The following is a 27,623-nucleotide window of genomic DNA, read 5'->3' on the forward strand; positions in this document are numbered from 1 at the left end:
AATGTGAAAAAGCTACACTTACCTCAATTTTACTTAACAAACTCCATACATTGACATATCTCCGCTAGTAAAACCATTACACAAAATAATAAAAAACAGTCCACTCTAACCATCAAAGACATAAAATTGAATTTACATTTCTTTTATGGTTTTGAAAATCAGGTCGGACCAAACGGTCAGACCAGTTGACTTGGGAACCAGTTTGGGTCTGGCTTTAGACCCCAAAACTGTCCGATTTGGGTTTGGACCAGAAGTCAGACCATTTTGACCAAAAAACTGATGGCCAAGGCGGTTCTATTTTTGGTCTGATATTCAAAACCATGTTTTCCTTCCTAAACTGGTTTTTAAATGAAACACTTGAGTTTTTGTGCGATGCTTCTAAATGGGCTTTTTTTTTTTATTATTTAAAAAGGGCGCCTCCAAAATGCAAAAAGTTAGAAGCTAGAGAGCACTTTTTTAATAAATGCTTTTTTTTTGTACTTTTTAGGGTTTTTTAACGTTTAAGACAAAATAAGCCACATAAACCCTCCCAAAATAAGTGGATCCACATATGAAGATAGTGTACTATGGAGTATGGGCAAATGAAAACTCACACGGTCACGCCCATCCAAATGGAACCCTCTCCCGAGCCAAGATGTGATCGATGAATAATTTTTTATTTTTTTCTAATGTTTGGAGAACCGGATCAGACATAACCCAGAAAAGAGAAAGGTTTACAAGTCAAAGGATGCAAATGGATCGGATTAGATTCGAATCAGGATATATTTGAATCTAATTTGACACTGTTCATGTTGGATCTGATCGATTCGAAGATTCGATCGGATCTGATAGAACTCGATTTGAATTCAAATCCTATTGATAAGTTGAATTTGATCCGATCCAACTTGTTTTTTTAATTAATAAATTATTAAAAGAAAATAAAATATACTAATTTAAATAAAGTAAAAACAAAAAGAATACAAATATTTTTTAATTATTTTCATCATTATATATATATATATATATGTGTGTGTGTGTGTGTGTAATAATTATAATATATATAACATTATAAGTTATATATTATATTATGATAAATTCAAAATATATAAATATATTCTTTTATAACATATATTTTTTATTTTAGTTTCAAAATTTTATATTAAAAATTAAGATTTAAGGCAAAAAAAGGCATTCTTTGGTAAACATTAGTGGGTTTGGCACCTTGAGAACACATAGAGATCTTGTTCCAAGCACAAAGGTATGAGCTTTAAAATTTTAAATTATGTACTAAAAAAATTTCAAAAACACCAGCCGGTTTTTAATGACAGAGACCCGGGTTCGGTTTAACCGTTCGGGTTGACGGTTCGTCCGATATGATCTGGTTTTCTAAACACCGGTTTCCCCGATCGGGCAAAACGCCGCAAAAGAGAGGACTTGCTTGAAGCCGCAAAAGCAAAACAGAGAACTTGCTTCAAGGTGCAAAGGAGAAAACTTGCTTCTTCTTTTTATTTTTTTTATCTATAAAGTGAAAGTCAGAAAACAAGCAGCAAAATAGCGAACTTGTTTCAAGGCGCAAAACAGAGAACTTGCTTCAAGGTGCAAAAGAGAAAACTTGCTTCAAGCCGCAAAACAGAGAACTTGCTTCATGTCAGATAATCAGTTGTTGCAGTTGATCCTTAAAGCTTGCGACAACTTCGCACAATGCATTCAGACACATTTCTCACATTTCATCGGTAACGCAATCCACACTTCCCCCGTAAATCAACGACCTCTCTTCTCTCTGAATTCATCGCCATCGTCCAAAATATTAGAAAAAAATGATGGTTCTAAGCTTCTCCAACGCAGAGAAGATTTAACCCAGGTAGGCTCTCCTCTCTCTCTTTCTGGTTGAGTTTGGCTTCTTTAATTCATCAAAGCAATGGCCATTATAGCCTGCCAATTGCTTGACAGAATTCCCGGTAGAACATAATATTACTAAACTAATAGCGATTTGGGGCTTGGGGCATCCTTTGCATTATCTGTCTATTATTGTAAATAGCAACAAGGATCAAAGGGTACTAATAAATCACCTCAAAAGAGTTTAATGTTTTGAAATGCTTCTTTTATTTATCTGATATTTTCACTCCTAACCTTTGGTTTATCAGTTACAATTACTTAGGAGCTTTTATCTTGATTAGTGATACCTATGGACTTTTAGTATTTAGATAAGAAGTCTGTGGATTGCTATTCTTAGTTTCTTTCTGTTTGCAGGAGCAAGCCAAACCTTTGACTAAAGAAGAACTGGGACGTGCTACTTGGACGTTGCTGCACATGGTTGCAGCTCAGGTATTCATTTCTTGCCGTCTCTGAGATCTGTTTCTTCCAGTCAACTGTTTTTTTGGGTTAACTAATACTTCTTTATAGACAAATGCTCATTTGCTTGATGAAAGGTCATGTAGTGCACAAAGAAGTTAATGGTCAAATACTATAAGAAGTGGAGATAGAGCCAGGGAAAAAAGGTGTAGGGGTCACCTTGTATTGTAATCAAAGAAGTAATGGGTCATCCTATGTGGGGGTCTTTTTGATAGGCGTATTTTTGTAGGGTTTTCAAACTAGCTTTTACCATGAAGCTTAGGGGTCAAAGTATGGGATAAAATTCAAAATACAAATATAAGACTTGTTAACTTCACAGTGAAAGGAAAAAAAATGTTACAATCTATGTCATTCTCTAAGATGGTTCTTTTAATTTATGTTGATTTGTTTTCTTCTTGAAAGGGAAATATGTTTGCTAGTTGAACTTAGAACTTTGGTGGTTTGATGATAGAGTTAGGTAACTTGGTCTATACTTTTGATTTCACATTGATTTTTATGAAACTTATATTGAAGTTGGTTTAAGAAATGCCAGGCTTAGTTAAGTACCAAAAATGATATTTAAGCCTTTTATGTTTCGAAATCCAAAAACGTTTCAACGTTTAATCACTTTGCATAAATATGTATGTGTGAGTGAATTCCAGTGCCATGTCCAGGAGACTGATTTAGTCATGCTGGGATGCGTTTAAGGTTTCAGAGTTGTCCTAATAAGGTGTAGGGACATTCTAGTTGTTCTGCATTTACTTAGGCTAACTTGTGATGCAATTGTGTGAATAAATATGGCAAGCTGATTTTTAGGGATGCAAATGGACTGGATTAAATTCAGATTGGGGTATAACAAAATCTAATCTGATCCAATCCAAGATCCAAGCAGATCTCACAAAGGTCAATTTGAATCTAAATCTGATCTGATCTGATTTAATTTCTGTAAAACTTAACAAATTATTAAAGCGAAAGGAACACAACAGTCTACATAAAGAAAAACAAAAAATACATTTTTTTCAACTATTTTCATCATATCTATCTATCTATCAACTATTTTCTATATATATATATATATATTGGATTGGGGGTGATTCAAATTTGATCTGATTTTTAATCAGATCCTAGTATCCAATCTGATCTGATCCGAAAACCTGATAGGGGGTATCTGAACCCAACAAAATAGAATCAAATTCGAATTCAGATCGGATGATGATCTGGTCCATTTGCACCCCTAGCTGTTTACTTTTTTCCTTCTATAGAAAATCACACATGGTAGGACAGGGGTTAAACATGGATCCTTAATGATTCACCGAAAAGGAATGGCAAAAGGGAAGGGGGAGTAGGTTGGAATTCCATGCTCATCATGAAATATGTCTGCTCTTTAACAATATATTTTTCTAAGCTGTACATCATGACGTATATCTATTATTTACAAACCTGTAGAGAAAAAAGGAAGTATATCTTAAATTTCTTCATTCATCAAAAAAAAAAAAAGAAGTATATCTAATCTTTCACAAATTGTTTCCCATGCTAAGGATTGGCATAGCATGAATGATATTGTAAACATTATTGTTGATTTGATTTTGTTGCCTTGTGATCTTGTTTGTATGTTTCATTTGTTAAAGGCTTTCAAAATGTTTGCTTTCTATTTATTTGGAATGGATTATTTTTCTTATAACATTTTTGTTTGTTTCAGTATCCTGATCATCCAACTAAACAACAGAAGAGAGATGTAAAGGAACTGGTAAGTGATCACTCACTGTGTGTGTGTGTGTGTCTGTCTGTCTCTCCCTACCCTTCTCAGGGATACCTTTTTTATATGTATGTTTGATTGAGTCAGCAGTTCAAAAACGAAAGCAATGAATTGCAATAGTCATTTTTTACAAATCATGAGGTGGATCTACAAACAAACTTGCAATATTGTATGGTGGTTGGTTTGTACAAGGCAAATGTCAATCTTGGCAATTCAGAATCCAGAGTTTTCTTATTGAATGCTGATTGGGTAACAACTCAAGGAGACAAGGAGTGCTTGCACACACTTTAGTTGACAAAGCACAGCTTAATAGGGTTGCAAAGGCTAATATCTCAAGTGGAAAAGGTATACAAAGGCTGGACTGAGTAGGGAAACATAGGTTCTTTCAATAATGAGGAGTGTGGAATATAGGTATAGTTCGGCTGGAACCTAGCATTATTAAAAGTGTGCAAGTGCTATTAATTGGAATACCTGTTAAAGGGAGAAGTGGGAAAATATGATTAGTTAGGATTGATAGAGAATTGAATGAAGAAAGAGGGAATAGGGAGAAAATTGAAAAACTAGAGTGGTATATAAATGTGACAGAGAACATGAAGAGATGATCAAAATCAGAGAAGACTAAAGATCTGTAGTGGTGTTAAGCAGGGAAGCTTCAAGTTGGTTGAAAGGGTTCATTGATGGCACTTTATTTGCCATCACATAGACCAGATGGAAAGGGGAACTATGCTTGCAAAAGAAAAAATTTATTGTGGAGAAGAAGAACAATGACAGGGGAGATTTCATTCAAGTGACAGAAAAGTTTGGACTTGGTAAGAAGCAAATGGTTTGTATATTCCTGCCGGAAAAGAAAAACAAGGGTGGCTGATGTTTGTGGAGGCCCTGGACATTTATGAACAGAGGAATTGGCTTCTGGAGAACCGAGCAGAACACATGAAGGCTCCTATGGTAACCCCAGAGTCAAGACACTTGTCTGAGAATACCTATGACATGAAGAAACTGGCAGGAGGAGGCATTTACAGAAGTTCCATATCCTCGAAATTGATGGCTGAGGGAGTATGGAGGAGTGGAGAAGAAGAAAGGTGGCTGCCTGGGGAGGAGTTTTACAGGATACAATGGCTTCTATTACGGTGATGGAAAGGGCATCTCTTCACCCTTTTGGTGAAATGCAGCGGTATTAGATTTGGATAGCCGATTTGAGAAATACTCAGAGCTGCCACTAGAGAGGGAGTAGCAATGGTAGAAAACTGGACCCCCTCTTGCAATGAGGTGGAAGTAGAGTGCGATGCCATTAGGCTGAAAATTGTGGGACTCCCATTCAATCTTTGGACAGAGGAATTTTTTTATCCAGATTGCAGTGTTGTGTGGAGGTTCCCTTCAAGAAATGGATTTGTTTGATCTTTGTCAACAATTTATATAGGTTATAGGTGTCGTTAATATTGTTGCTGATAAGCATGGCATATAAAGTCTGAAATTAATATTTTCTGTAGCATTTACACAAAGAACTTTAGCCAGCTTAGATTTTTTCTTTCTATAAAAGTGGCAACATCAAAGGAAGACACTTTTATCAAATAGGAAATATGCTGTTTATTTTTCTTTTAAGGGAAAAATTTTGGATAATCAATTAAGAACGGTCAATCTATGACCCAGTAATTGAGAGGGTCGTTTTTTAAAAGGAGACATGGGATCAAACCCATGGAACTGCAGGCTCTTCATGGTATGGCCAGTGGGCTTCACATGCACCCTGCTCTGGCCCCTCCCTTGTACCCCCACTAATGTGTATTACGTACTACCCAAATAATAGTAATAATAATGACCAAGGGACTAATACCATACTATGCTTGAAATGCAGATGGCAATATTATCTCGGATTTACCCTTGCAGGGACTGTGCAGATCACTTTAAAGAAGTTCTAAGGTAAAGCATTTTGACATATATTTCATGATGGCCTGATTTCCACAAATAAATCTGATTATATATGATAGGAATATCGCCTTGTTGTAGGCATGGCATTTCTCTTAGTTTATTAGGTTAATAGGAACCATACAATTATACAAATCGTTAAATGCAAAACTATAGCAGAAAATTGGACTTGGATTATAATGAATCATTCCTCGTATGGAAGGTTCATCCATCACTTATGGAATTGAAGGGAAAAAAATCTACTTGAAGATGATAGTCTTTAAGCACTAATAATTTAACAATAGATATGGCTTTAAATAGAACGGATTGGTGAAACGGGATTCATGTAGCGACCCCATTTAGTTGGGATAAGGCATGGGTGATGATGATGAAATAGGGCTGTCAATTGGACTTGGTTCAATCCAATATTGGTCCATTTACAAATGGACTGGACCCAATCCAGTCCAAAACCATACAACCAAGTCCAATCTAATCCAATTTAAAGGCAAATGGACTGGATTGGGTCCAATCCAATCCAAAGTAAATCAAACACCAAAATAACATGAGAAACCTAGAAAACATATAAAAAAACTACAGCGCTTGCCGCAATCCAATCCAATCCGATTAAAATGCAAATGGACCGGATTGGATCCAATCCAATCCAAAGTGAATGAAACACTAAAACTACATGAAAAAACCCAGAAAATATTATAAAAAAAAAAACAAAAAACATCTTTTGCAATCCAATCCAATCCAATTAAAATGCAAATGGACCAGATTGGGTTCAATCCAATCCAACTCCAATTCATCTTTAATAACAAAAGACTCATCAATAAGAGAACTTTGTCTTCTTTCCTATTTACCTTGGTAGCTGAGGTGTTTAGTAGTCTTATTGTAAGAAGTGATAAATTGGGACTATTTAAAGGTTGGAGGGTTAGGAGAGAAGGCATGATTGTTACACATTTGCAGCTTGTTGATGATACAATTATCTTTTGTGAGAGTGGTGATCCTTAGAAGGCAAGTAATTTGAAGCAAGTGAATAAGCTGTTTGAATTTGTCTCTAAGTTGAAGATCAATTTTGAAAAGAGTTGTGTAGTGGGACTGAACTTGGAAGAGGAGGAGATGGATGGGGTTGCAGAAGCCTTAGGTTATCCTACTGCTAGGTGGCCTTTGAAATATCTAGGTATGCCCTTAGGAGCCAACCCATGGGAAGGAAGCTTTTGGAGCCCAATTCTTGAAAGATGTGCCAAGAAATTGTCAACTTGGAACTTGGAAGAGGAATTATGTATCTCTAGGAGTCGTATTACTCAATTAAGTCTACTTTAGATAACCTTCCAGTTTTCTTCCTCTCAATATTCAAGATCACAAAGGGAGGTATTGAAAGTAGAGAAGATCATGAGGGAGTTTTTGTGGGAGCTTGGTGAAGGAAGGAGAGATCACTTGATGAGATGGGATTTAGTTTGTAGAAGTAAGGAGCAAGGGGGTTTGGGGTTAGGCAATATAGGGAAGAAGAATGAAGTTTTATCAGGTAGATGGCTATGGAGATGGCCATTTGAGAGAAAGAGGCTTTGGCACAAGGTGGTGGTAAGTATTCATGGTTATGCAGGAAATGGTTGGAATGTTAGTGTGTCTCGGTGGGCTACTCTAAACTCTCTGTGGAAGGCTATTCATGGTATCCTTCCCCAATTCTTCAGCCTTATCAGGTACGGTGTGTGTACTGACAAGATTCTCTTTTGGAAAGACACTTGGATTGGTAATTCCACCCTTAAGGACCTTTATCCATCTTTCTATTCCCTCTCCCTTTTTAAAAGTGAACCCATTCAAAGATTTGCTTCTTTCTCCCAATCCTCTGGATTCAGTTAGAATTTGGGTTTCAGAAGAGATTTAAGAGATTCTAAACTTGATCAAGCTGATTTGTTACTCAAAACCCTAGACACTATTTGTTTTGACTTTTCTAAACCTGATGCTAGAATTTGGACCCCCAACTAAAATCATCTAGATGCTCCCAACTGAACTCGATCAAGAGGAGGTATCAAAACAAGGAGTATATCCCATATTCAAACAAAAGGAGTGCACTTAAAAATTATTATGTTCCCTTTTTTCTTTCTCCATATATTCCAATATATGGGAAAAGGTTCTGAGTTCTGACTTTACATAGATTCTTGAGCGACACTTCTGCAGATCAATTCCAGATATGTGCTGGATTAAGACTATCTTATCCGTGTCCATCTAAAACTGGATTTCAACTTCTCAAACTTGTCTTCTTTGAAATGAATTATACAGAACAATACTTATTGGACTGTTCCAAACTCTCACTATCCCACTATCTATCTAGCCATGTTATAACTCTTTACCATCAAGCTATTAAAACTGGATTGGATTGGACTGGTCCAATTCACTGTCTTATTGGACTATATGCTCCCTCTTAGTTAATGAATGATCATATTGTATGTCTAATAAGATCAGGTTTGGGACTTTGGGTTCAGTGGGATTGTGCTACCTGATCCCTAGAAAAGCGAACATAAACCCAACCTAAAACCTGATTTGACTAGTCCAAATTGGATGTAACCTGACTAAATTGCACCCCTACTTGTATTTCATTTATGCATTTTGAATCTTGTATTTCATTTCTAACATAATTTAGTTCTAAAACCTGTTGTTAGAAGCACAGTCACAGTAGACTAGCTGATCCAAGCATCAACAAGAATTGGTTTTGGTCAAGCTAAATAAAGTATTGTTACAGCCTACAGAGTGCTTGAGGTTACCCAATGTCTTACTGGACTGTACCAATCAAGGGCTGGCTCGTTGGTGTGTTAGCTGGGTTGTCCTAGCATGGACCCAGATTCAAATCTTACAACCAGCACTTTGGGGAAAAAAGGGGGAGTGTAAAGGGGAAAGGGAAAAGTTATTGCTGATTAACCAAAAAAAAAAAGTCTTACTGGACTGTTCAACATGGACTGGATTGGACTGGTCCAACTCAATGTCTTATTGGACTGTCCAAGTTGTTCAAATTGGTTTTAATTTAGACTGTGTCCAACCCAAACCTGGTCCATTGACAACCTCACTCTTATCTTCAGTCAATAGATTGGTTCAACCCAACCCAATCCAATATAAACCATTACAAATGGACTAGGTCTAGTCCAATCCAATCCAAATTTTATAAGAAAATATTTTATAAAAAATTATAAACAAAAGTATAACTTGTGAAGCAAAACTGTCCAACCTAGATGCATGGCATATGCCTAATCATTTGCTCAGATAAATTAGATAAACTCCAACATTTTGCAAATCAATAAGCTAGTTATAGACCATTTGTCATAGCTTACATGTTCGGTTAGTCTAAGTTGTAGAAGTCACACATATAGGAGAGGTAGTAGTTGCTTCAAGATCCAATTTTTAACTTACTTTTTGTAGTTGTTGGAGCTTCTAATTAGTCTTGCCCACAAACTAAAGCTTCCATAGTCTCTAGAAATAATGAAGTATGATCTTGATTGACTATTCTACCCCCAATACTGAATGTTCTTGTGGATGCTATAGTGGATACTGGAATTTCAAAAATATCATGTGCTAATCTATAGAGTTTTGGAAACTTGGGACGATCAACTCGTTACAACATCAAAATATCATAAATTTCACCTCTAGAAAATAGTTTTTCTTCAAGATACAAGTTCAACTCTGATTTTTGAGTCCTTAGATAATATTCTAAATGCTCTTCAGTTAACCACTGATCAAAACCGCTCAAAAAATCTTCAACACCATGAATCTTTACTGGCTGAGATGCAATACTAAAGCTAACAGGCGACCTCTCCTTCGTATCGACACCCACATACTCTAAATACAAGTCATTCAACGCCTCTCTAACACTTGTACATGCCTTTCAGCAGTCTCTCCATAAATGAGATTATAATAATATGTTACAATCTCCATCTTAAACCTATGATCAAATACAATGGCAATCATAAGCACCAAAGAACATTCATTCCAATATTTATTAAAATTTTGTTTTATTATATTTGCTATTCAACAAACATACTCATGTTCACTACAAACCCCACTAAAGCAACAAAATCTTGATTGTGCAAATATCGAGAAAAAAAACATTTGAGGTTGGGGAAGTAGTAATTGAGAATTTTTTTGTGCAGATGTAAAAAATCCAGTATCACTACTCTCATCTCCCATTCCTTATCAGATGGCAAACTCTTACAGTCACGGTCGAGTTTAGCTAGTCAACAAAATGCTTCTTTCAACTCTAAAATTGTGTCCAACATGTCATATGTGGAATTCCATTGTGTTGGACAATCAACAACCACCCCTCTTATGCTATACTTTTGCTTGGCTTCTTGCATTGTCAAATTTTGCTTTTAATGTGGTTTCAACCTTACATATTTAGCACTTTCTTGAATCTTATGTATGGTGATATTTCTTTCAACCTATCTTGCATAGTAAGGTTCAAGATGTGAGCAGTACATCTCACATGAAATAGGTCACCATGCAATGGGAGCAAACCCTTAACATAGAGTCGATTTCTAAGCTCTCTAACCATAACAACATTGTTAGGGGCATTGTCAACTGTAATAGAACATATTTTTTTATCAATGTTCCAATTCAACAACCTCTCCATAACAACTTCATACAAAGTGTTTCCATCATGGGAACAATCAACTGCCACAAATGCAATAATTTTCTTCTTTAGCTCCCATCCATCATCTATATTAGCTCCCATCCATCATCTATAAAGTGTGTCATTAAACAACAATACTACAACTTTTGCTCTAAAGTCCACATACCAATGCTTAAGCTAATTCAACAAGACAAACCATCAAAGTATTTATATAACTTCTCCTTTTCATCTAAGTAAATCTTCATGACATCATTCTTTATTGTATTTCTCAAAACAAACCAAAATAATGGCTGAAAATTATTAATAAATATCTGGAAAAACACTTCAACTATGCTAAAAGGATGTCCATGCATCATTATCATCTTTGCTAAGTCTATTTAGCTCCTATCTTGCTCAAATTTAAAGTCCCCTTCAACCTGTTGTTGACTAGTTCCCATTTCCTTCATTTTAGGACATCTTGGTAAATGCCCTAATAAGTGGTTTGTCCCTTCCTACTTCCTCCCATATACTGTTTTCCATAATATTTGCAAACAACTTTTTCCTCCCCAGAATCCGATCTTATATTTTTAGCGTTCCTAAGCTTTAGATCTAGTCCTCCTACTAGAACTTGATGCCATAAATGTTTCATTGACATCTTCAGAATTGCTTGCATTTTCAATGCCAGGTTCATTCATCCTTGATACATCAAGATTAAAACAACAACAACAACAACAACAACAACAAATAATAAGATACATAATTGTAACAACTAAATATTCAACTAAGAAGATGGAAATGAGAATGCAGATGCTATAATCAACTAGAGACTTTATTAACTTAGCCACTTAGGACATACTTTAAGCCATTGTGGACTTTGTATTTGGGCTTGATAGAAAAAGTTAAGAAAGTTAAACCTAAGCCTTTTACCCAGCTCTCGACAAAAGGTATCTGTTTGTCTACAGTTGAATTCAGATTTAATCTGGTTAAGGGTGATCAGATTTCAATCCATTCATTAATGTCATTCAATATCCAATTTCAATCTGAGTTTGATATAAATCAAATTAGGACTAGGTATATCCAATTTAATCTAATCCATTTGCTGCCCTAAGATCTAAAAATTGAACCTTTAAAACAAATTGAATTACTTTGGATAGCTTGATATAAACATATGAATATATTTATTGAAGATATCATATCAAATCTACGACATATATGATGTTTTACATTCAAATCAACAACTGAAGAAGAACACACCTCTTTGATTAAATAAGTTACTCTAAAAATGGAAAAAAGCGTTGTAATATTCCACCAGATAGAGAAGCTGCTGAAGATAAGAGATATCATTTTCTAGTTAGAATGTACGTTGGAGAGAAGAGCCACCAGAGAGAATGGTTGTCGGAGGCTGGGAGAAACTTGGTTCCCCTCTTCCAGATTTCTAGAGTTCCAGAGAAGGGCTGGTTTCAGCGATCAAACAAGGATTTCAGCCTTCAAACCTCAAACAGGGGTTTCAAATGTTGAGCCTTCAAAGGGTTTCAAACTTCCAAAGTTTCGACTTCAGTTTTGATCAGTTTCAAACTAGACAAGGTTTTGGCCTCATGATCGGATTATTAGGAATTTGGCTTGGTCTGACTCAAGCCAATAAGAACATGAACCAATTTATTTTGGATTGGTTCAACCCAATAATTATAACAGACCATCCAAATCTGATTTGATAAGCTTTGGATCAGATTGGATCCAATCCAAAACCGATCCTTTGGCACCCCTAATGATGATTATGATGATTGACCCTATTACCTAGCTACATTTTATGTGCTAGTTGAAGAAGGAAGGTTAAGCTTTTAAATCAGTTCTAAAAGTTAGGGGCTAATTGGTGAATTGCTTTTCATGCAACATTTCCTCTAAAAGAAGAACATAGGATGCTTCGGTGTCCAACTTGTTTTAATATGTTTTCACTCTATGTTATTCTTCAGCTGATTGCATGTTCTTTTGTATGCAATATTTGACAGAGCAAGCCCTGTACAGGCAGAATCACAAGCTGAGTTCTCACAATGGCTGTGCCATGTACACAATGTTGTCAACAGAAGGTACCTTGTATAATTGGACTATTGGTGATTAAATGTAACAATACCACATTTATTTCAGTAAAGAGAAACTAAATGATAAATATTGGCTTATTGTTTACTTGAGCCCTAAGCTCAATACGGTGGTGTGGCCCATTGATTCATCATTCCAAACCAGCCAATCAATGAGGGACATCCTAGATATGGAAAATGGATTGAAACTCCAGGCTAACTAGGTCTAACCACCTTAAGAAGCTAGCAGAATTGACTATTTGTAATGTGCATAAACCTTTTCTTTTTGTTTTCAACAGTCTTGGTAAGCCCATATTCCCATGCCGGCGAGTGGATGCAAGGTGGGGTAAACTGGATTGCAAAGAACGTACATGTGATGTTCAAGGTGTTACAACAGAGTTTGATTAGGACATTATGGAATGGTATTATTGTGGTCAAGTAAATTGTGTGCAAGTTGTGTCTAACATGTGCAAAGATGAACAATTATGTTTTATTTTCTTTGTCCTTCCCTCTTTCGTTTGATGCCATTTGAACATATTCCTCTGTAGTAGAGTCATATCACTAGTCATTTTGTCAACCTTTATACTGGTTCAAACTAGTAACTCCATTCTGGTTTCTAGTGGTACAGTAAATTCTTAAGTGATTTTTGGAATTTGCTGAGAGAAACACAGAGGTTATATCATTCAGAGTTAGATGTGGCAATCTGTCAATTTAGATGCTTGGATATGAAGTAATCCAGAACAAAACTACCATACCTCTATGGAAAAGGACCCTAACTCGGTTCACCTCAAGAATATAATTCTCCATCTTGCAGATATGAATTCTTACTTAACACTTAATGAAATAGATAGCCTTGAGTTGAACTGTATTATTTTGTATAACCTACTGCTCTATCAAAAGAAGAAGAAGAAGAAGAAGAAGAAGAAACTAAGAACTTGCTGTAGATGGAGAAATGGAAATACTTTGACTGGTCAAACCAATGATATACTCATATACCCTGTTTTTTGGCCTGACTCAGGTTCCTCACAGACAACACCATATTATAAAACGATATGTTAAAAAAGGTGACTAATTTAGAGTTCAGAGCGCTTGATTGGTCAGCCAGCTCTTCAGATGGGGTGTCCACGGTAGAAAGAATTGCGAATTCTCATTAGCGGTGGCAATTGGGTGGGTTGGGTTGGGTTTGGTTTGGGTTGAGCTTCAACTAGGGGTGTCCATGGTTCGGTTAATCAAACCATGGGCATATTTTGCAAACCGAACTGGTGGTACTGGTTTTTTCATTTCTCCAAACCGAAACTGAATCGTCACCATTGGTTAACCGGTCCGCCAGTTTTGGTTTTTATATTTATAATATGTATTATATAAATATATGCATAATATTATATTATAAATAATAAATGATATATAATATATTTATAAATAGATTATTATAAATATAATATAAGTATATATTATTATATATAATGAATATATATTTATATATAATATACAGAAAATATGTGACATATATTAAATATATATATATTCAGTTAATTGCCGGTTTTTTGTAGGTTAACCGAAAATCAAACCGATCGGTTCGGTTAACCGCATTTTGCGGTTCGATTTTCTCGGTTTGGTTCAATTTTTCAGTTTTTCATGGACACCCCTACCTTCAACCTAATTCATCTAACCCACCAATCCATTAATGACCCAGTTATGTAAAATTAAATGGGTTGGGTTCAACCCAAACCCGTCTTGACCCAATCCAACCTACCCAAACCTATTAATCTTATATTTATGTACTTAAAACAAAAAGCTAACTCCCATTTGACAAATAAGTTAGTCATAGCTTGGTGATAATAGTAGTTGTTATTTGGAAAGTGGGCTAAGGACAGTTAAAGAGAAGCTAAAAGTTTGAAAGTGGAAAATAACCTGAATGCAGAAACAGAGAAGAAGGCTTGTCTAGGTCTTATTACTGATATCGATAGAGCAGAGGAAGTTGGTCCAATTTCTGAAGAGCTTAAACTTAAAAGAGTTCAAGAGAAGGCAGTTTTTTACAATTTGGCAGTCAAAGAAGAATTAAAATGGAGACAAAGAGCAAAATCTAAATGGCTGAAAGCGGGAGATAGGAATACTCACTATTTTCGCAAGCTGACAAATGCAAAAAAAAAAAAAGAACAGAATATCCACAATCAGCAAACTTATTTGGGATGATAAGGTGGACCACAGATGCAGAAATCAAAGTAATAGCTACATCTTTTTACAAAAATCTCTATAAGGAGAATTGGAAATACATACCTTTCCCCATAGGCCTTCCTTTTAAAAGGCTAAGTGAAGATCAAAGGATTTATCTTGAAAAACCATTTTCTGAGGAGGAGATTAAGATGGCAATCAACAGCTTGGACAATGATAAATCCCCTGGATCGGATGGCTTTTCCAACTTATTTTATGTTAAGTGTTGGGATTTTGTGAAGCAAGATATTCTAAATGCCTTTCGGTCATTCCATTATAATACCTCTCTTCAAAAGAGCTTGATGTCTTTATCACTCTCATTCCTAAGATTGAAGGGGTTGTACATGTTAAAGATTTCAAACTAATTAGCCTTCTAAATAGCTTTTACAAGATTTTGGCTAAGGTTTTAGTTGAAAGGATGAAAGGGGTTTTGGATAGTGTGATCTCGAAAAATCAAAGTGCTTTTGTGTCGGGTATGCAAATGATCGACTCATTTCTTATTGCAAATGAGTTGTTGATTCAAGGATGAGAGAGAGGAGTTCGGGTTTGGTTTATAAATTGGATATTAAAAAAGTCTATAATCATGTTAATTGGAATTGTTTAGACAGAGTTTTGGAAAAGATGAATTTTGGGCAAAAGTAGAGGAATTGGATGAAAATTTGTGTTTCTTCCCCCAAATTTTCTATTATGATTAATGGTCAATCTGCAAGCTTCTTTGAGAGCTCTGGAGGGTTAAGGCAGGGAGACCCCCTTTCTCCCCTTTTCTTTATTTGTATTGTAGTGATTCTTACTCTATTTAATCAGAAGGCAACAACATCCGGTCTGTAGGAAGGGTTTGCAATTTCCCTAGGGGGTGAAAAAGTGAACATCCTTCAGTTTGCGGATGTTACCTTATGCTTTTTAGATGCTTCTCTTGATCAACTGGATAATCTGCTTGGGATCCTCAATTGGTTTGAAGTTGTCACAAGTTTGAAAGACAACTCGAAGATTGTGCTAATGTTTTGGCTAGTCAGGTGGATCAGCTTTCGGTAAAGTTCCTGGGCCTTCCATTGGGGGCTAAATGTTCCTCTGTTGCCATATGTGATCCAATAATTGAAAGATTGGAAAGGAAACTGTCATCTTGGAAAGCTAAGCATCTCTCTTTTGGTGGTAGAATGACCCTTCTAAAAAGTACTCTCTTTAATCTCCCTACCTACTTTTTGTCCCTTTTCCCTATCCCAAATAAAGTGGCTAGGAAAATAGAGACTCTTCGAAAAAATTTTTTGTGAGGGGTCGGGAGAAAGAAAGGAAAATCCACCTTGTGAATTAGAACCAAATATGCCTTCCTAAGGAACAGGGGGGTCTTGGTCTGAGAAGAATTAAGGTGACAAATTCAGCTCTGTTGTATAAATGGATATGGAGATTTACCACTAAAAGGAAAACTTGGTGGAGAAGCCTAATTGCATCTAAATTTGGGGTTGAGTGGGGTAACTGGAAAACTAAAACCCCCCACCTAATTGGGGTTATTCCTTATGGAAAAGTATCATGAAAGTTGCTCTCTTGTTTGATGGGGGAATCAACCTCAAAATCAGAAAAGGGGATAGAATCAAATTTTAGAAAGATCATCGGTGTTTGAATCATTCATTGGCTGAAAATTTTCCTCTTATCTTCCAGTGTGCCTCCAACCAGGATGCCTCGGTTGCTGAAACTTACTTAGTTTTGGTCTCCCCAGTTCAGAAGAGGTCTTTTTGACTGAGAAATTCAAGAAGCTTCAAATCTGTTGGAGACTCTACAGGCTTAAATCATCGACAACAATCAGAATGACCAGTGAATTTGGTCCAAAGAAGGTGTTTTCTTAGTTAAAGCAATGACTAGTAGACTTGGTAGTAGAGCAGCAATGGGAGATTTCCTTGCTAAACAGATTTGGAGCCCAACCTAATTGGGGTTATTCCTTATGGAAAAGTATCATGAAAGTTGCTCTCTTGTTTGATGGGGGAATCAACCTCAAAATCAGAAAAGGGGATAGAATCAAATTTTAGAAAGATCATCGGTGTTTGAATCATTCATTGGCTGAAAATTTTCCTCTTATCTTCCAGTGTGCCTCCAACCAGGATGCCTCGGTTGCTGAAACTTACTTAGTTTTGGTCTCCCCAGTTCAGAAGAGGTCTTTTTGACTGAGAAATTCAAGAAGCTTCAAATCTGTTGGAGACTCTACAGGCTTAAATCATCGACAACAATCAGAATGACCAGTGAATTTGGTCCAAAGAAGGTGTTTTCTTAGTTAAAGCAATGACTAGTAGACTTGGTAGTAGAGCGGCAATGGGAGATTTCCCTGCTAAACAGATTTGGAGCCCAACCTGCCCTTCTAAAGTTAATTTTCTGGTCTGGACAATGGCATTGGACAAATGTCTGTCTTAAACCAATCTTGGGAGAAGAGGTTTGCTGATTCTTGAAAAGTCCTTTGTCCTTTGTGATGATCAACTGGAAACTACGGATCATATATGCATTCATTGCCCTTTTGCTACTCGGGTGTGGCATCACTTCTTGAAGGTGGTGGGGATTTGTTGGGTCATGCCTAAATTAGTTAAGGAATTACTATGTTGCTGGAAAATCAGTAATTTGAAGAAAAGAGGGAAATTGGTCTAGACCACTATTCCGACGGCTATGATTTAGGCCATTTGGTCTGAGAGAAACAATAGAATTTTTAATCAAAAAGTTAGAGGGGCCGAGGATATAGTTCAGTTGGCTATTGGTAAACTGCTCTGTTGGATCTCAGTCACTCCTGAATTTAGACACTCAAATGTAACTCATCTATTGAGAACTTAGTCAATCTGGTGCTTGTAATGGGAGTCCCTCAAGCATGTCCATTTATGGGCAGGTTCTGTTTTGTACTTTTATGAGTTAGTTTTAATAAATTTATCTTACCTTTTCAAAAAAAAAAAAAGGATAATAGTAGTTGTTATTTACACAAGTGGTGAAAGTTCAAATCACATTACATGTATGTTATTTTTACACAAGTGGCAAAGCCATTTGACTATGTTCGGGTAATGGGTTTGACCGAACCACTTAGGTTTAAACCGATCAGACCAACTTGAACTATGTAATTGGATTGTCTTCGAGCTAATCACATCAAGAGTGGTTGAACCATTTGGATTCGGATCAGTACAGTCAAACCAAACTGGACTGGTTCAATCAATGGCAGATTGACTTGGACCAGCCCATATCAAGTTGTGCACATGTTTGGGACTAAACCGGTAGGTCCAAAGCGGGTCAAGGGAAGCAAATTGGGTCAATCCAGTTTCGGGTCAAGGTAGGGGTGATCATGGGCAGGCCCAGGCCGGGCTTTGCACTTATGATAAGGGCTAAAGGTTAGGCCTGGGCCCAACCCGACCCAGGGTTTCGGCCCTATAATATAAGCCCTAGCCCAGGTCTACACGGGCTCGGGCCAGGTTGGGCTTGATTCCAGGCCAATGTCTTTTATATATAAAACATTATATATCTATAATATTTTATATTAAATGACATAACATGCATATAAACTTTTATTTTATATATCATATAATATAAAATATTACATATTATATAAATTATACATGTCATGTTATAATATTTTTATATAAAATATATAATATAATGTAAAATAACAATGTATACATATGTATACATTATACACAATGCGTAAGTTTAAATATATGCGGGCCGAGCCGGGCCTAGGCCCGGGCTTGAAGTATTAAGCCCAAGCCCGACCCTAAAAGTTGCAGGCCTGATATGGGCCCGGGCCTGAACACAAAACCCAGGCCCAAGCCCGGAATTTCCAAGCCGGGTTGAAATGATCACCCCTAGGTCAAGGTGTATGAATACGAGTTGGATCGGGTCTAGATCATAACTAGATCGTCCGACTCTATTCGGTTTTGGGTCAACCCATATCAATATGGTTTGGATCGGGTTGAGTCAGGCTGGGCTGACCGACCCAAGCGAAGCAAGTCAAGGTGATCGGGTCTATTCATATTTAGACTGAACTAAACTGGTCCAGACTTGGGTCTGATTGATTTGGATTTATGTTGATTTGGGTGAAGTGTGTTGATTCAAGGCAAAACTAATTTTAGTTAATAATTAATAGAAAATTAATACATTAATTATAAATTATTTCACTCAAATGAAGAAAATTTAAAAAAATGGCTAAAAAATTTATAAAATATGATGATAAAAGGCGGAACCCTACCAACAGATCTCCATTGCAATTAGAAAGTCCCAAAAATTGTTGGCCAGGTATTACGGGCCCTTTCAAGTGATTGAACGAATTGGGGTAGTAGCCTACCACCTTGCCTTGCCAGAAGGAAGCCGGCTTCATCCCATCTTCCATGTTTCCTATCTGAAGAAGCGACTGGGAAAGCACATTCCTACCTCAGCTACATTGCCTTCCCTTCAAACGGATGGAACACTCAACCCCCAGTTGCATGCCATACTGGATCACCGCATTGTCAAGAAAGGAAACAGGCCGCGAGGCCTGCGATTGAAGTATTTGTTCATTGGGAAGGGACGCAAAGAGATGGACGCCACCTGGGAAAATTGGGAATCCTTTCAATAGAAATTCCCAACTGATAACCTTGAGGACAAGGTTAATTCCAAGAGAGGGGGAGTTGTCATGTAACCATCCACCTGGACATGTGGCATCTGTGTAGGAATTCTTTATGGGCCACCAAATATTGGGTAAATTTTTTAAACTACCCTTATGGTTTAACTAATTGACTAAGTGTATCCTTATGTTTGAAAATTGACTAATGCTACTCCTATTGATTTTGGAAATTAACTAATACTTCCCTTACCATTAAGGTTCCCTCATAATCCATTCAAATGTGCATCACATGACTATTATATTTTTTTAAAATACCCAATTTACCCTTATTATTAACTTCTGGCACCAGCCCCGGCATTTGCGAAACCCTAACCTTTCAAAGCCTTCCACGTCGGAGGAATGGACGGAACATCTGAGGAACTGACAAAAGAGGGAAACAAGAGGTGGCGAGAGGGAAGTACCAAATCCGTGGTGCAAGAACAGAAGAAGTGGAAGAGGAGGGGACAGAAGAGGACGATCTAGAGATGCTAAACAGGAATGAGTACCCTAATATCGGTAGCAATGAGCACCGTCAAGTTGCCTGTCGTGTCGAAAGCAGAGGGCGGAAACCAGTAAAAAGAAGAAAGAGGTGGTGATTCTCTCAAATCCATCTTTCATTTTTCCGCAATCCCTTAACATCTTCAAGGTAGAAAAATAAATCTATCAGGGCAGAGATAGAGGATAGAGGGCTTTGGCATGTCAGTGGTTAACAGTATCTCTTTCTTACTGCACCGTATGTGCATCGCAGGCAGACACGCGGTAGCGTTTGCGGTGATGCTTTAGCTCCAACATGTTTTGGAGCTTGGAAAACCTTCGTGTCCCAAATTTTTGGAACACAATTAAACGCTATTTACGTCCAAAAATTTGGGACACCATTTGTTGTCCTATGAATTAATTTTTTTCTCATGGGAAGCTGCTTTGTGATTTGTGATTTAATGGGTGTCCTGAGTCAATGATTAGATAAAGCTGTTTTGATTTGAGGCATCATCTATTGTCCTATGATTTTATGTTGTTTTGTGATTTAATGGGTGTCTTGAATCAATGATCAGATGATAACTAATTTTGCTTTCTTGAATTAATTTTAAGAAGGAAGAGAGAAAAATGACCGAGAGATTGAGGAAAAGAGAAGACCATCGATGAAGGTGGTGAAAACAGTAGGAAAGTGGAAAAGAGAAGAAAAGAGAAAAAGGAGAGAAAGAGAGAGATCACTGGAAAGATAATGGCAATAGAAGTTGATCCACCAGCATCAGAGATGGGATGAAGAAGGTGGTAACTAGACATGTACTCTCTTTCTCTATTTTTCCTTTTCTTTTTGTTTAATTTTAAAATTTTGAAGAAGAATAAAGGTATAATAGTTTTTTTCGTATTTTTGTTAACGGAATATTAAGGGATACTAACAAGAAGTATTAATTAATTGTCAGAAACAATAAAAATAGCGTGAATCAATTTTCAAACAGTAAGTACATTTAGTCAATTAACTAAACCATTAAGAAATTTAGTCCCAAATATTCAAGAATAAAAGCTGCAAAACCATTAGAATCCGTTTTAATTTATTAGAAAAGGACAATCATTGTCAATCATTGCAAATAGAGGCGGTTACATCACTTATAAATGTACCCCTGATGAATTAATGAAGCATCTTGAATTTGCCCATTTTCTTCTTTTGTTTTCGTTCGAACGACTGCCCCTATGAACCATGTTCTTACACTATATCTCAGGGAAAGGCAGCCAGTTTTCTCTACCCAAACAATTTGGAAGAGATCCATGCCACTTCACTAGTATGATTCTTGTTAGAACAAATCAGACCTATTTTGAAGAGATATTCTAGATTGCTACCAGTCGATCGCTCTCTTCTAAAATGGCTTGGGCCTGATAACTATTTGTAGTCCCTATTAGCATGGAGTTGAAAATTAATATTGCTGGTGAGACAGAGATGAGAAAAACGAAGAGCTGATTACCTTCGGACAGTATGAACGCCGGAACGAATAACGGAGAATGAAGTGGATTCTGATCTACGATGGAAGCAGCAGGACAGTGAACAGGAATATACTAGTCTCTCAAGTACAGTCAAGAGAAAGGGATGTACGGGAATGGGGGCATTTGGGTATTTTCACTTTTTTTCTGGGTAAAATTTGGAAGCCAACGGGATGAGTTAATACATTTTATTATATCATTTATATTGTTGTATCTTATTAATGTATATGTTAATACATTTTATTATATGTTATATATTTTACTATTGAAATTTAAAAGATCAAGGCGTTTTGAGGAGAGAAAAAGAAAGAAAAAAAGAACATAATTATAAAGAGGTTCTTATTTTTCTCTATTCTCTCTTTCTTTCTCTCTCTCTCTCTCTCTCTCTCTAATTAAATAAAAAAGAAACTCCATCCTTGTTTTTCTTTTCTATTTCACTTTCCATCTTGAATATATATTTATCATATAAACTTAATAACCTTCTTTAGCTGCTAATTGACATAAGCAACTTGGTGACTTCTGTAGAACTCCTTTTTTGATTTTTTGATTTTTGTTTTGTACTTCTGTAGTTATCATTTATAGTTTTGATATGAACACCAACTCATTGAATTCAACCTAAGCTTAACTTAAGCAATTTTTTAGCCTTTCTTTGTGGAATTCTCATTGTATGGGATGCAATTATACTCCATTTAGAAACATGTTCAATGCAAATACAAGGTTTAGAAATATAAATATGGATCATATACAAAGCATTGCAACTGAACAAATTTGTACTTAGATTTCCAAAATGTATCACATTGGGAAAAGAAAAGAAAACTTCTATATGGATCTTCTGCCACAAATATTGTTTTAGCACACTCCAAGAAGTTAGAATTAAATGTATACATTAAGGGTTGTGATGGACATTTGTTAGGTTGGAGTACTTTGCAAAAGGCTCTACTGCAAGCCTTCTCTATTCTTTGATTCTTTCTCAACAATATTGTGTGCTCATGTAGATGTAATTGTGGATGGGAGTGCGACTGTACTTCTTGGATATGGGGCGGCTTAAGGCAAATAACCATGCAAATAATGGTCCAAGAGACTGATTTTTTGTGACGCTTCCTCAATAGGCTTTTTTTCTCTTTACAAAAGGGCTTCTCCAAAATGCAAGAAGCTAGAAGCTGGAGCACTTTTTCAATAAATAATTATTTTGTGATTTTTAGGGTGTTTTTAACTTCTAAGGCGCAACAAGCCACAAAAATGCTTATTAGAAATTCTCCCCAATAGGGGGTGTCAACAGTATTCAAAAATTCAATTTTAAATTTGAGATTCGACATAATCGATTTGAATTTGGATATAACCTTATTCGATTCGATAAATATCCAAATTTAACCGATTATTTAATTCTTATATCTAATATATGAAATACTTAAATGTTTTGTATAATTTATATATATAATAATTAAATTATATAAATAATTTATATATTTATGTACTTTATATAAATAAAATATTTATTTGATATATTTATTAATTACTTAAAATAATTCATTAATCGAATCAATTATTCAAATATTTAATCAAATTCAAATTCGGATATTACTTGATTTGATTTAAATTTGATCCGTTTGCACCCTTAGAGTCCCAACGGCAACCTTTTGTGGAATAACTTTTTTATACGAACTCATCTTATTGGTCGGTACAACTAGATTCGCATATAAAGATCACATGCCTTGACCCAAAGAAAACTCACACGGTCATGTCCATCGGAATGGAACCCCTCTCAATAATCAAGACGTAATCGATGAACAATTTTTCTTGATCGAGCAAAAAGCCAAAAAAAAAAAAAAAAACAATTTTAGAGTTTATTTCCCACACATTCCTTCGTTCTAGCTTCATGTTAGATAATTCGTTGTAGTTCAACACATTTCTCACATTTCATTGTTAACGCGAACCACCGCTCCCCCTTAAATCAACGACTTCTCTTCTCTGTGAAGGTGAAGGTGAAGGCATCGTCGGTAGGCTCTCTCTCTCTCTCTCTCCCCTATCTATCTATATATGGTTGAGGTTCAACTACACTACGGGAGCTTCTTTAATTCATCAAAACAATGACCATCATAGCTTACCAATTGCTTCATAGAATTCCCGGTAGAACATTCTTACCCTCTTCTCATGAAGAATAAAGTGGCTTGAGCCATGCACATTGTTTGAAGTTGAAAGTGATAAAGCTATGTTTCCTATAATTTGGGCTCCTATGTCAACTTACATGTGAGACATGTTGGGGTTCCTCCTTATGAGGTGGGACCCATTAATAAAGGTAGAGAAAAAAATGAAAAGAAAGGAATGAAAACTAAAGAAATTTTTTGTATTATACGTCATTGGCTAACCAACCTATTGAAGAGATCTCACTTCTACTCTTTATTCTCTCAACTTCAATAGCTCTCTATAAAATATCAGAGAACAGAAAAGGGGTTTGGAGAATAAGGTTTTTGAGAAGAAGAAGAATTATAAGGGTTGAAACAAAGAAGATAAATCCGTATTCAACATCTTCTCTTGCTTCCATTGCTGTGCTTCCACCTTTGGTGAGAGATTTCATATTTGTTATTCATCTTAATGATATTTTCTGTTATTGATATCCAAGAGTTTTCTTGATGTTCATCATCTAATTGTAACTAGATAGAAAAACATTGTACCCCATTACTATTACTGATAGTGGATGATTTGAAGTTTAGTCCCGTGGTTTTTACCCTCACATTGAGGGGTTTTCATGCAAAAACTTGGTGTCTACTACTGTTGTTTGCTCTGTTTTTGGTTCTTTGTTTTATTACTGTTGCATGCTTGATATTTGTGATTAAAATATTTACGATTTTTCACAAGAAAAAAATATAGGGATTATTTTGTACAGGACATACGATATTAAACTAATAACCTTCTAGGCCTTGGGGCATCCTTCTTAGGCCATGTTTGGGAGTGTTTATTTGAAATAAGTGTTTATTTGGGCCAAGACCACATCATTAAGCACTTATTGGCGTTCGGGAAATAAGCCCAAAACAAGTGCTTATTTTAAAAAGGGAAAATTCCCAATAGGTACCCTGTACTTTAGGTTGAGTGCCAATTTAGTATCCAAACTTTAAAATGCGACAATCTAGTACCTACATTAATAGACCATCAGTTATGTATGTCACATGACCTCATGTGCGATTTAAGACTTTTAAAAATATCTAAATTATCCTTAAAAATAAAACATATTGTTCATCATCTTCTTTCTTAAGAAAATGAAATAGAGCCCAAACTCTCAACAATCAAAATTTCCAAGATACCTATCATCTGTATCTGTAATGATTGCTATAGTCAAAAGCTGAAAAGCCTTATCAACTATTATAGTATTGTTTGGTTCTTACTTTCCAGAAATAGACAAAACAACAGATGGCAAAAAGGCTTTTTTTTTTTGCTGCAAACGAAGGACTTCAAGTTAATGAGATTGTATTTGAAGAACTTGCAGAGAGAGAGAGAGAGGGAGAGAGTTAATAGTGATATGCCAATGACACTCAGTTGCAGTATATGAGCCTCTCAATGTCTATTAGAAAATACGATGACATAAGAAACGGTCTTCTTAATGGCTTAAAGGATGAAGGCATTTCACCTTTTACTTTCGTTGATAAGCTATTTGGCTTTAATGGGGGGAAGTTGAGAATGGATGAAAGAATTGACTTAAGCATGAGCAACCCTGATCTAGTCCCTCTTATTATTCAGGAAAATTACATCAATTATATACCTAGCTTTGCTGGTAAGGATGATAATGGGATCAACAGAATGAACTTGCTTGCACGTGTAGCAGAGTCTATTGCAAATGGCGATATAATCAATGTTCAAATTAGAAGATATCAACAGTGGCAACTCTCCCAAACTAGCTGCTTTGCGCTGCATGGGAGAAGAGAGACCCTTGAACAGGGGGAGCGCATATTGAGGCTTTTGGAAGATGTGCATGCTCATCTTCTTGCATTTCGTGAATACAATTCTGATTGGGAAACCTTGTGAGTTGATTACTTCACTCTTCTTCTGAAACGATTAACTGAGCCTCTTTAGACACTCTCTAAGGCTGAAGCAGTTCAGAATGTTGTTGAGTTAATGGATGCTTACTCTATAAATCAGGACAACTTGGACACAATCGTGGAGTATCAAAGTTCCGGGGGCACTGAAACCCATTAGGAACAGAAACAGAGTTTTTGGTCAGCTTAAACAACAATTTCTGGTCATGGGTGTTGATGGAGCACGATCCGGCTGGTCTTAGCTATCCGTTGCCTTGCTTCCGAACGGGGTAGCAGGGAACCTGAAACGGAGGAGATGGGAAAGCTCCGGGGGGAACCCGGTGTAGAGGCTCCGAAGCTCAAATTAAAATTCTTCAAAAGCAAGGTAATACCAGATAGCGCAAAGTTTGCATACCTCCGTTGTCGGGGGGCAGGGGGCTCTTATAGTCACTTCGTGTACTCGTCCCGAGGCCCTTGTCAGATCGGGTATGATTACCCTTGTGCTTGTCAATTCGGCCGTCGTCCTTTCTGCTGAGACAGAACCGTCACTGCCTAACCGTCTAACTGGAGATGGCGGCGTCAGTGGTGGTGGCAGGTGGCCGTTTAGAGTGCTGCTGCCAAACGTCAGATCCCAAGTCAGTCAGGCGTGGCGCCCTCGGGCACGGACTTCCCTAGTGTCAGGCATGGTACGACTTGTTTGGCTTTGGTGCCCAGAAGGTGATGCGAAGTGCTGAGCGAGGCGGTCTTGAGCTCGGAGGTATCTATAGGGCAGGTCAGTTTCGGCAAGGTGTATCCCGAACTGTTACAATGTGGGTCAGTTTGGCGAAGTGTATCCCGAGCTGTTACAAGGTGGGTCAGTTCGGCGAAGTGTATCCCGAGCTGTTACAAGGTGGGTCAGTTCGGCGAAGTGTATCCCGAGCTGTTACAAGGTGGGTCAGTTCGGCGAAGTGTATCCCGAGCTGTTACAAGGTGGGTCAGTTCGACGAAGTGTATCCGAGCTGTTACAAGTGGGTCAGTTCGGCGAAGTGTATCCCGAGCTGTTACAAGGGTCAGTTCGGCGAAGTGTGTCCCCTTGTTCCTGCCTAGGCTTGGCCCCTTTTGCCGAGCTATTGTTTCTGTCACGTGTCACATGAGAGAGGTCGGGCCAAATCTTCCTTCATCAGGTGTAGTCGTCGGTCTTCACATCCCTTCTATGCAAGTGTCTGACGGTCTGAACTTGACTCAGCAGAAGAGATAGTTTGGCTTTGCCTTTGCTTCTTTTGCCAAACCATGTCATGTGAATAGGATAATAGAGGAACTATAATATAAAATTTCAATGTTTTAAAAACGACCCAGAACCAAAGCCATTCTGGCCACTGGTTTCTAGGTCGGCGGTTCAACTGTCTGTAGGTGCTCAACCTTCCTCTCTATAGTTGTTGCAGACTTGCATGTTTGGAGATTGTAGATGGTTGAAAAAGAAAATTAGATAACACTTGAAGGGCATTTGTGTCTTTTCTCATGACACTTAAAGGCTAGTTAAGAGTAGGTACTAGATTGTCGCATTTCAAAAGTTTGGGTACTAGATTGTCATGTTTTAAAGTTCGGGTGCTAAATTGGCACTTAGCCTAAAGTACAGGGTACCTATTGGGAATTTTCCCTTTTAAAAATAAGGGTATTTTTTAAGCCCAAAATTTTAGCTTTTTTTAAGTGTTTATACAATAAGCACTTCTTCAATTCTTTTCTTCCAAAATTGTCCATAGTTGAATTTTAAAATACCACTTATAAAATTATTCCTAATTGAATTTTATAAAAGTACTTTCACAAAAGTACTTCTATAAAAATGCTTTTATAAAAGTACTTTCATAAACTATAAAAGTGCTTTTATTGGAGAAAATGACTGCCAAACGCCCAATATGTATTAAGCACTTAAAAAAGTTGAGTGTCAAATACAGATAAATGATTATTCGAATAAACACTTGTTTTTAAACACCTATTCAATAAACACTTATTTTTAACATAAGCACTCCGAAAACATGGCCTTAATATGTATTATCTATCTATTATTGTAAATAGCAACAAGGATCATAGAATACTAATAAATCGCCTTCGCCTCAAAAGAGTTTAATGTTTTCAAATGCTTCCTTTATTTATCTAATGTTTTCACTCCTAAGTCCTAACCGTTGGTTTATAGGTTGAAATTAGTCAGGAGCTTCTATCTTGA

The 27,623-nt window shown here is 36.7% G+C and overlaps 1 protein-coding gene and 2 pseudogenes across 6 annotated transcripts; 2 read left to right on the top strand and 1 right to left on the bottom strand.

The window, feature by feature from the left end:
* The first annotated feature begins 1,396 nt into the window (after positions 1-1,396).
* On the top strand, positions 1,397-21,694 carry ERV1 (Erv1/Alr family protein). 6 transcript variants are annotated; one of them, XR_016104855.1, is made up of 8 exons: positions 1,403-1,840; positions 2,230-2,304; positions 4,010-4,057; positions 5,916-5,980; positions 12,572-12,649; positions 19,753-20,031; positions 20,529-20,708; positions 21,161-21,694. XR_016104855.1 is itself a non-coding variant. In XM_088963997.1 (6 exons), exons 1-6 carry the CDS (start codon positions 1,625-1,627, stop codon positions 13,043-13,045), a joined length of 591 nt encoding a protein of 196 aa, XP_088820123.1. In that variant the 5' UTR covers positions 1,397-1,624; the 3' UTR covers positions 13,046-13,303. The 6 variants fall into 6 exon arrangements, 4 of the variants coding, with proteins under 4 accessions (XP_088820123.1, XP_088820125.1, XP_088820124.1 ...); XR_016104856.1 differs by having other exon boundaries at positions 20,532-20,708; XM_088963997.1 differs by lacking the exons at positions 19,753-20,031; positions 20,529-20,708; positions 21,161-21,694 and adding an exon at positions 12,937-13,303 and having other exon boundaries at positions 1,397-1,840.
* Positions 9,348-10,688, bottom strand: LOC148875005 (zinc finger BED domain-containing protein RICESLEEPER 2-like; annotated as a pseudogene).
* Positions 21,438-27,623, top strand: LOC148875006 (replication factor C subunit 1 pseudogene; annotated as a pseudogene).

The sequence above is a fragment of the Nelumbo lutea genome, chromosome 1 (genome assembly GCF_056320005.1).
Source record: "Nelumbo lutea isolate HS-2025 chromosome 1, American lotus-T2T, whole genome shotgun sequence".
In the NCBI taxonomy this organism is placed as follows: domain Eukaryota; kingdom Viridiplantae; phylum Streptophyta; class Magnoliopsida; order Proteales; family Nelumbonaceae; genus Nelumbo; species Nelumbo lutea.

Excerpts from the sequence above, each read along its gene's own strand:
- ERV1 (XM_088964000.1), top strand. The coding sequence starts at position 1,625 with ATGTCAGATAATCAGTTGTTGCAGTTGATCCTTAAAGCTTGCGACAAC. Across the intron at positions 2,305-4,009 it reads TGCACATGGTTGCAGCTCAG|TATCCTGATCATCCAACTAA; the intron begins GTATTCATTTCT and ends TGTTTGTTTCAG. Across the intron at positions 5,981-12,587 it reads CACTTTAAAGAAGTTCTAAG|GCAGAATCACAAGCTGAGTT; the intron begins GTAAAGCATTTT and ends AGCCCTGTACAG.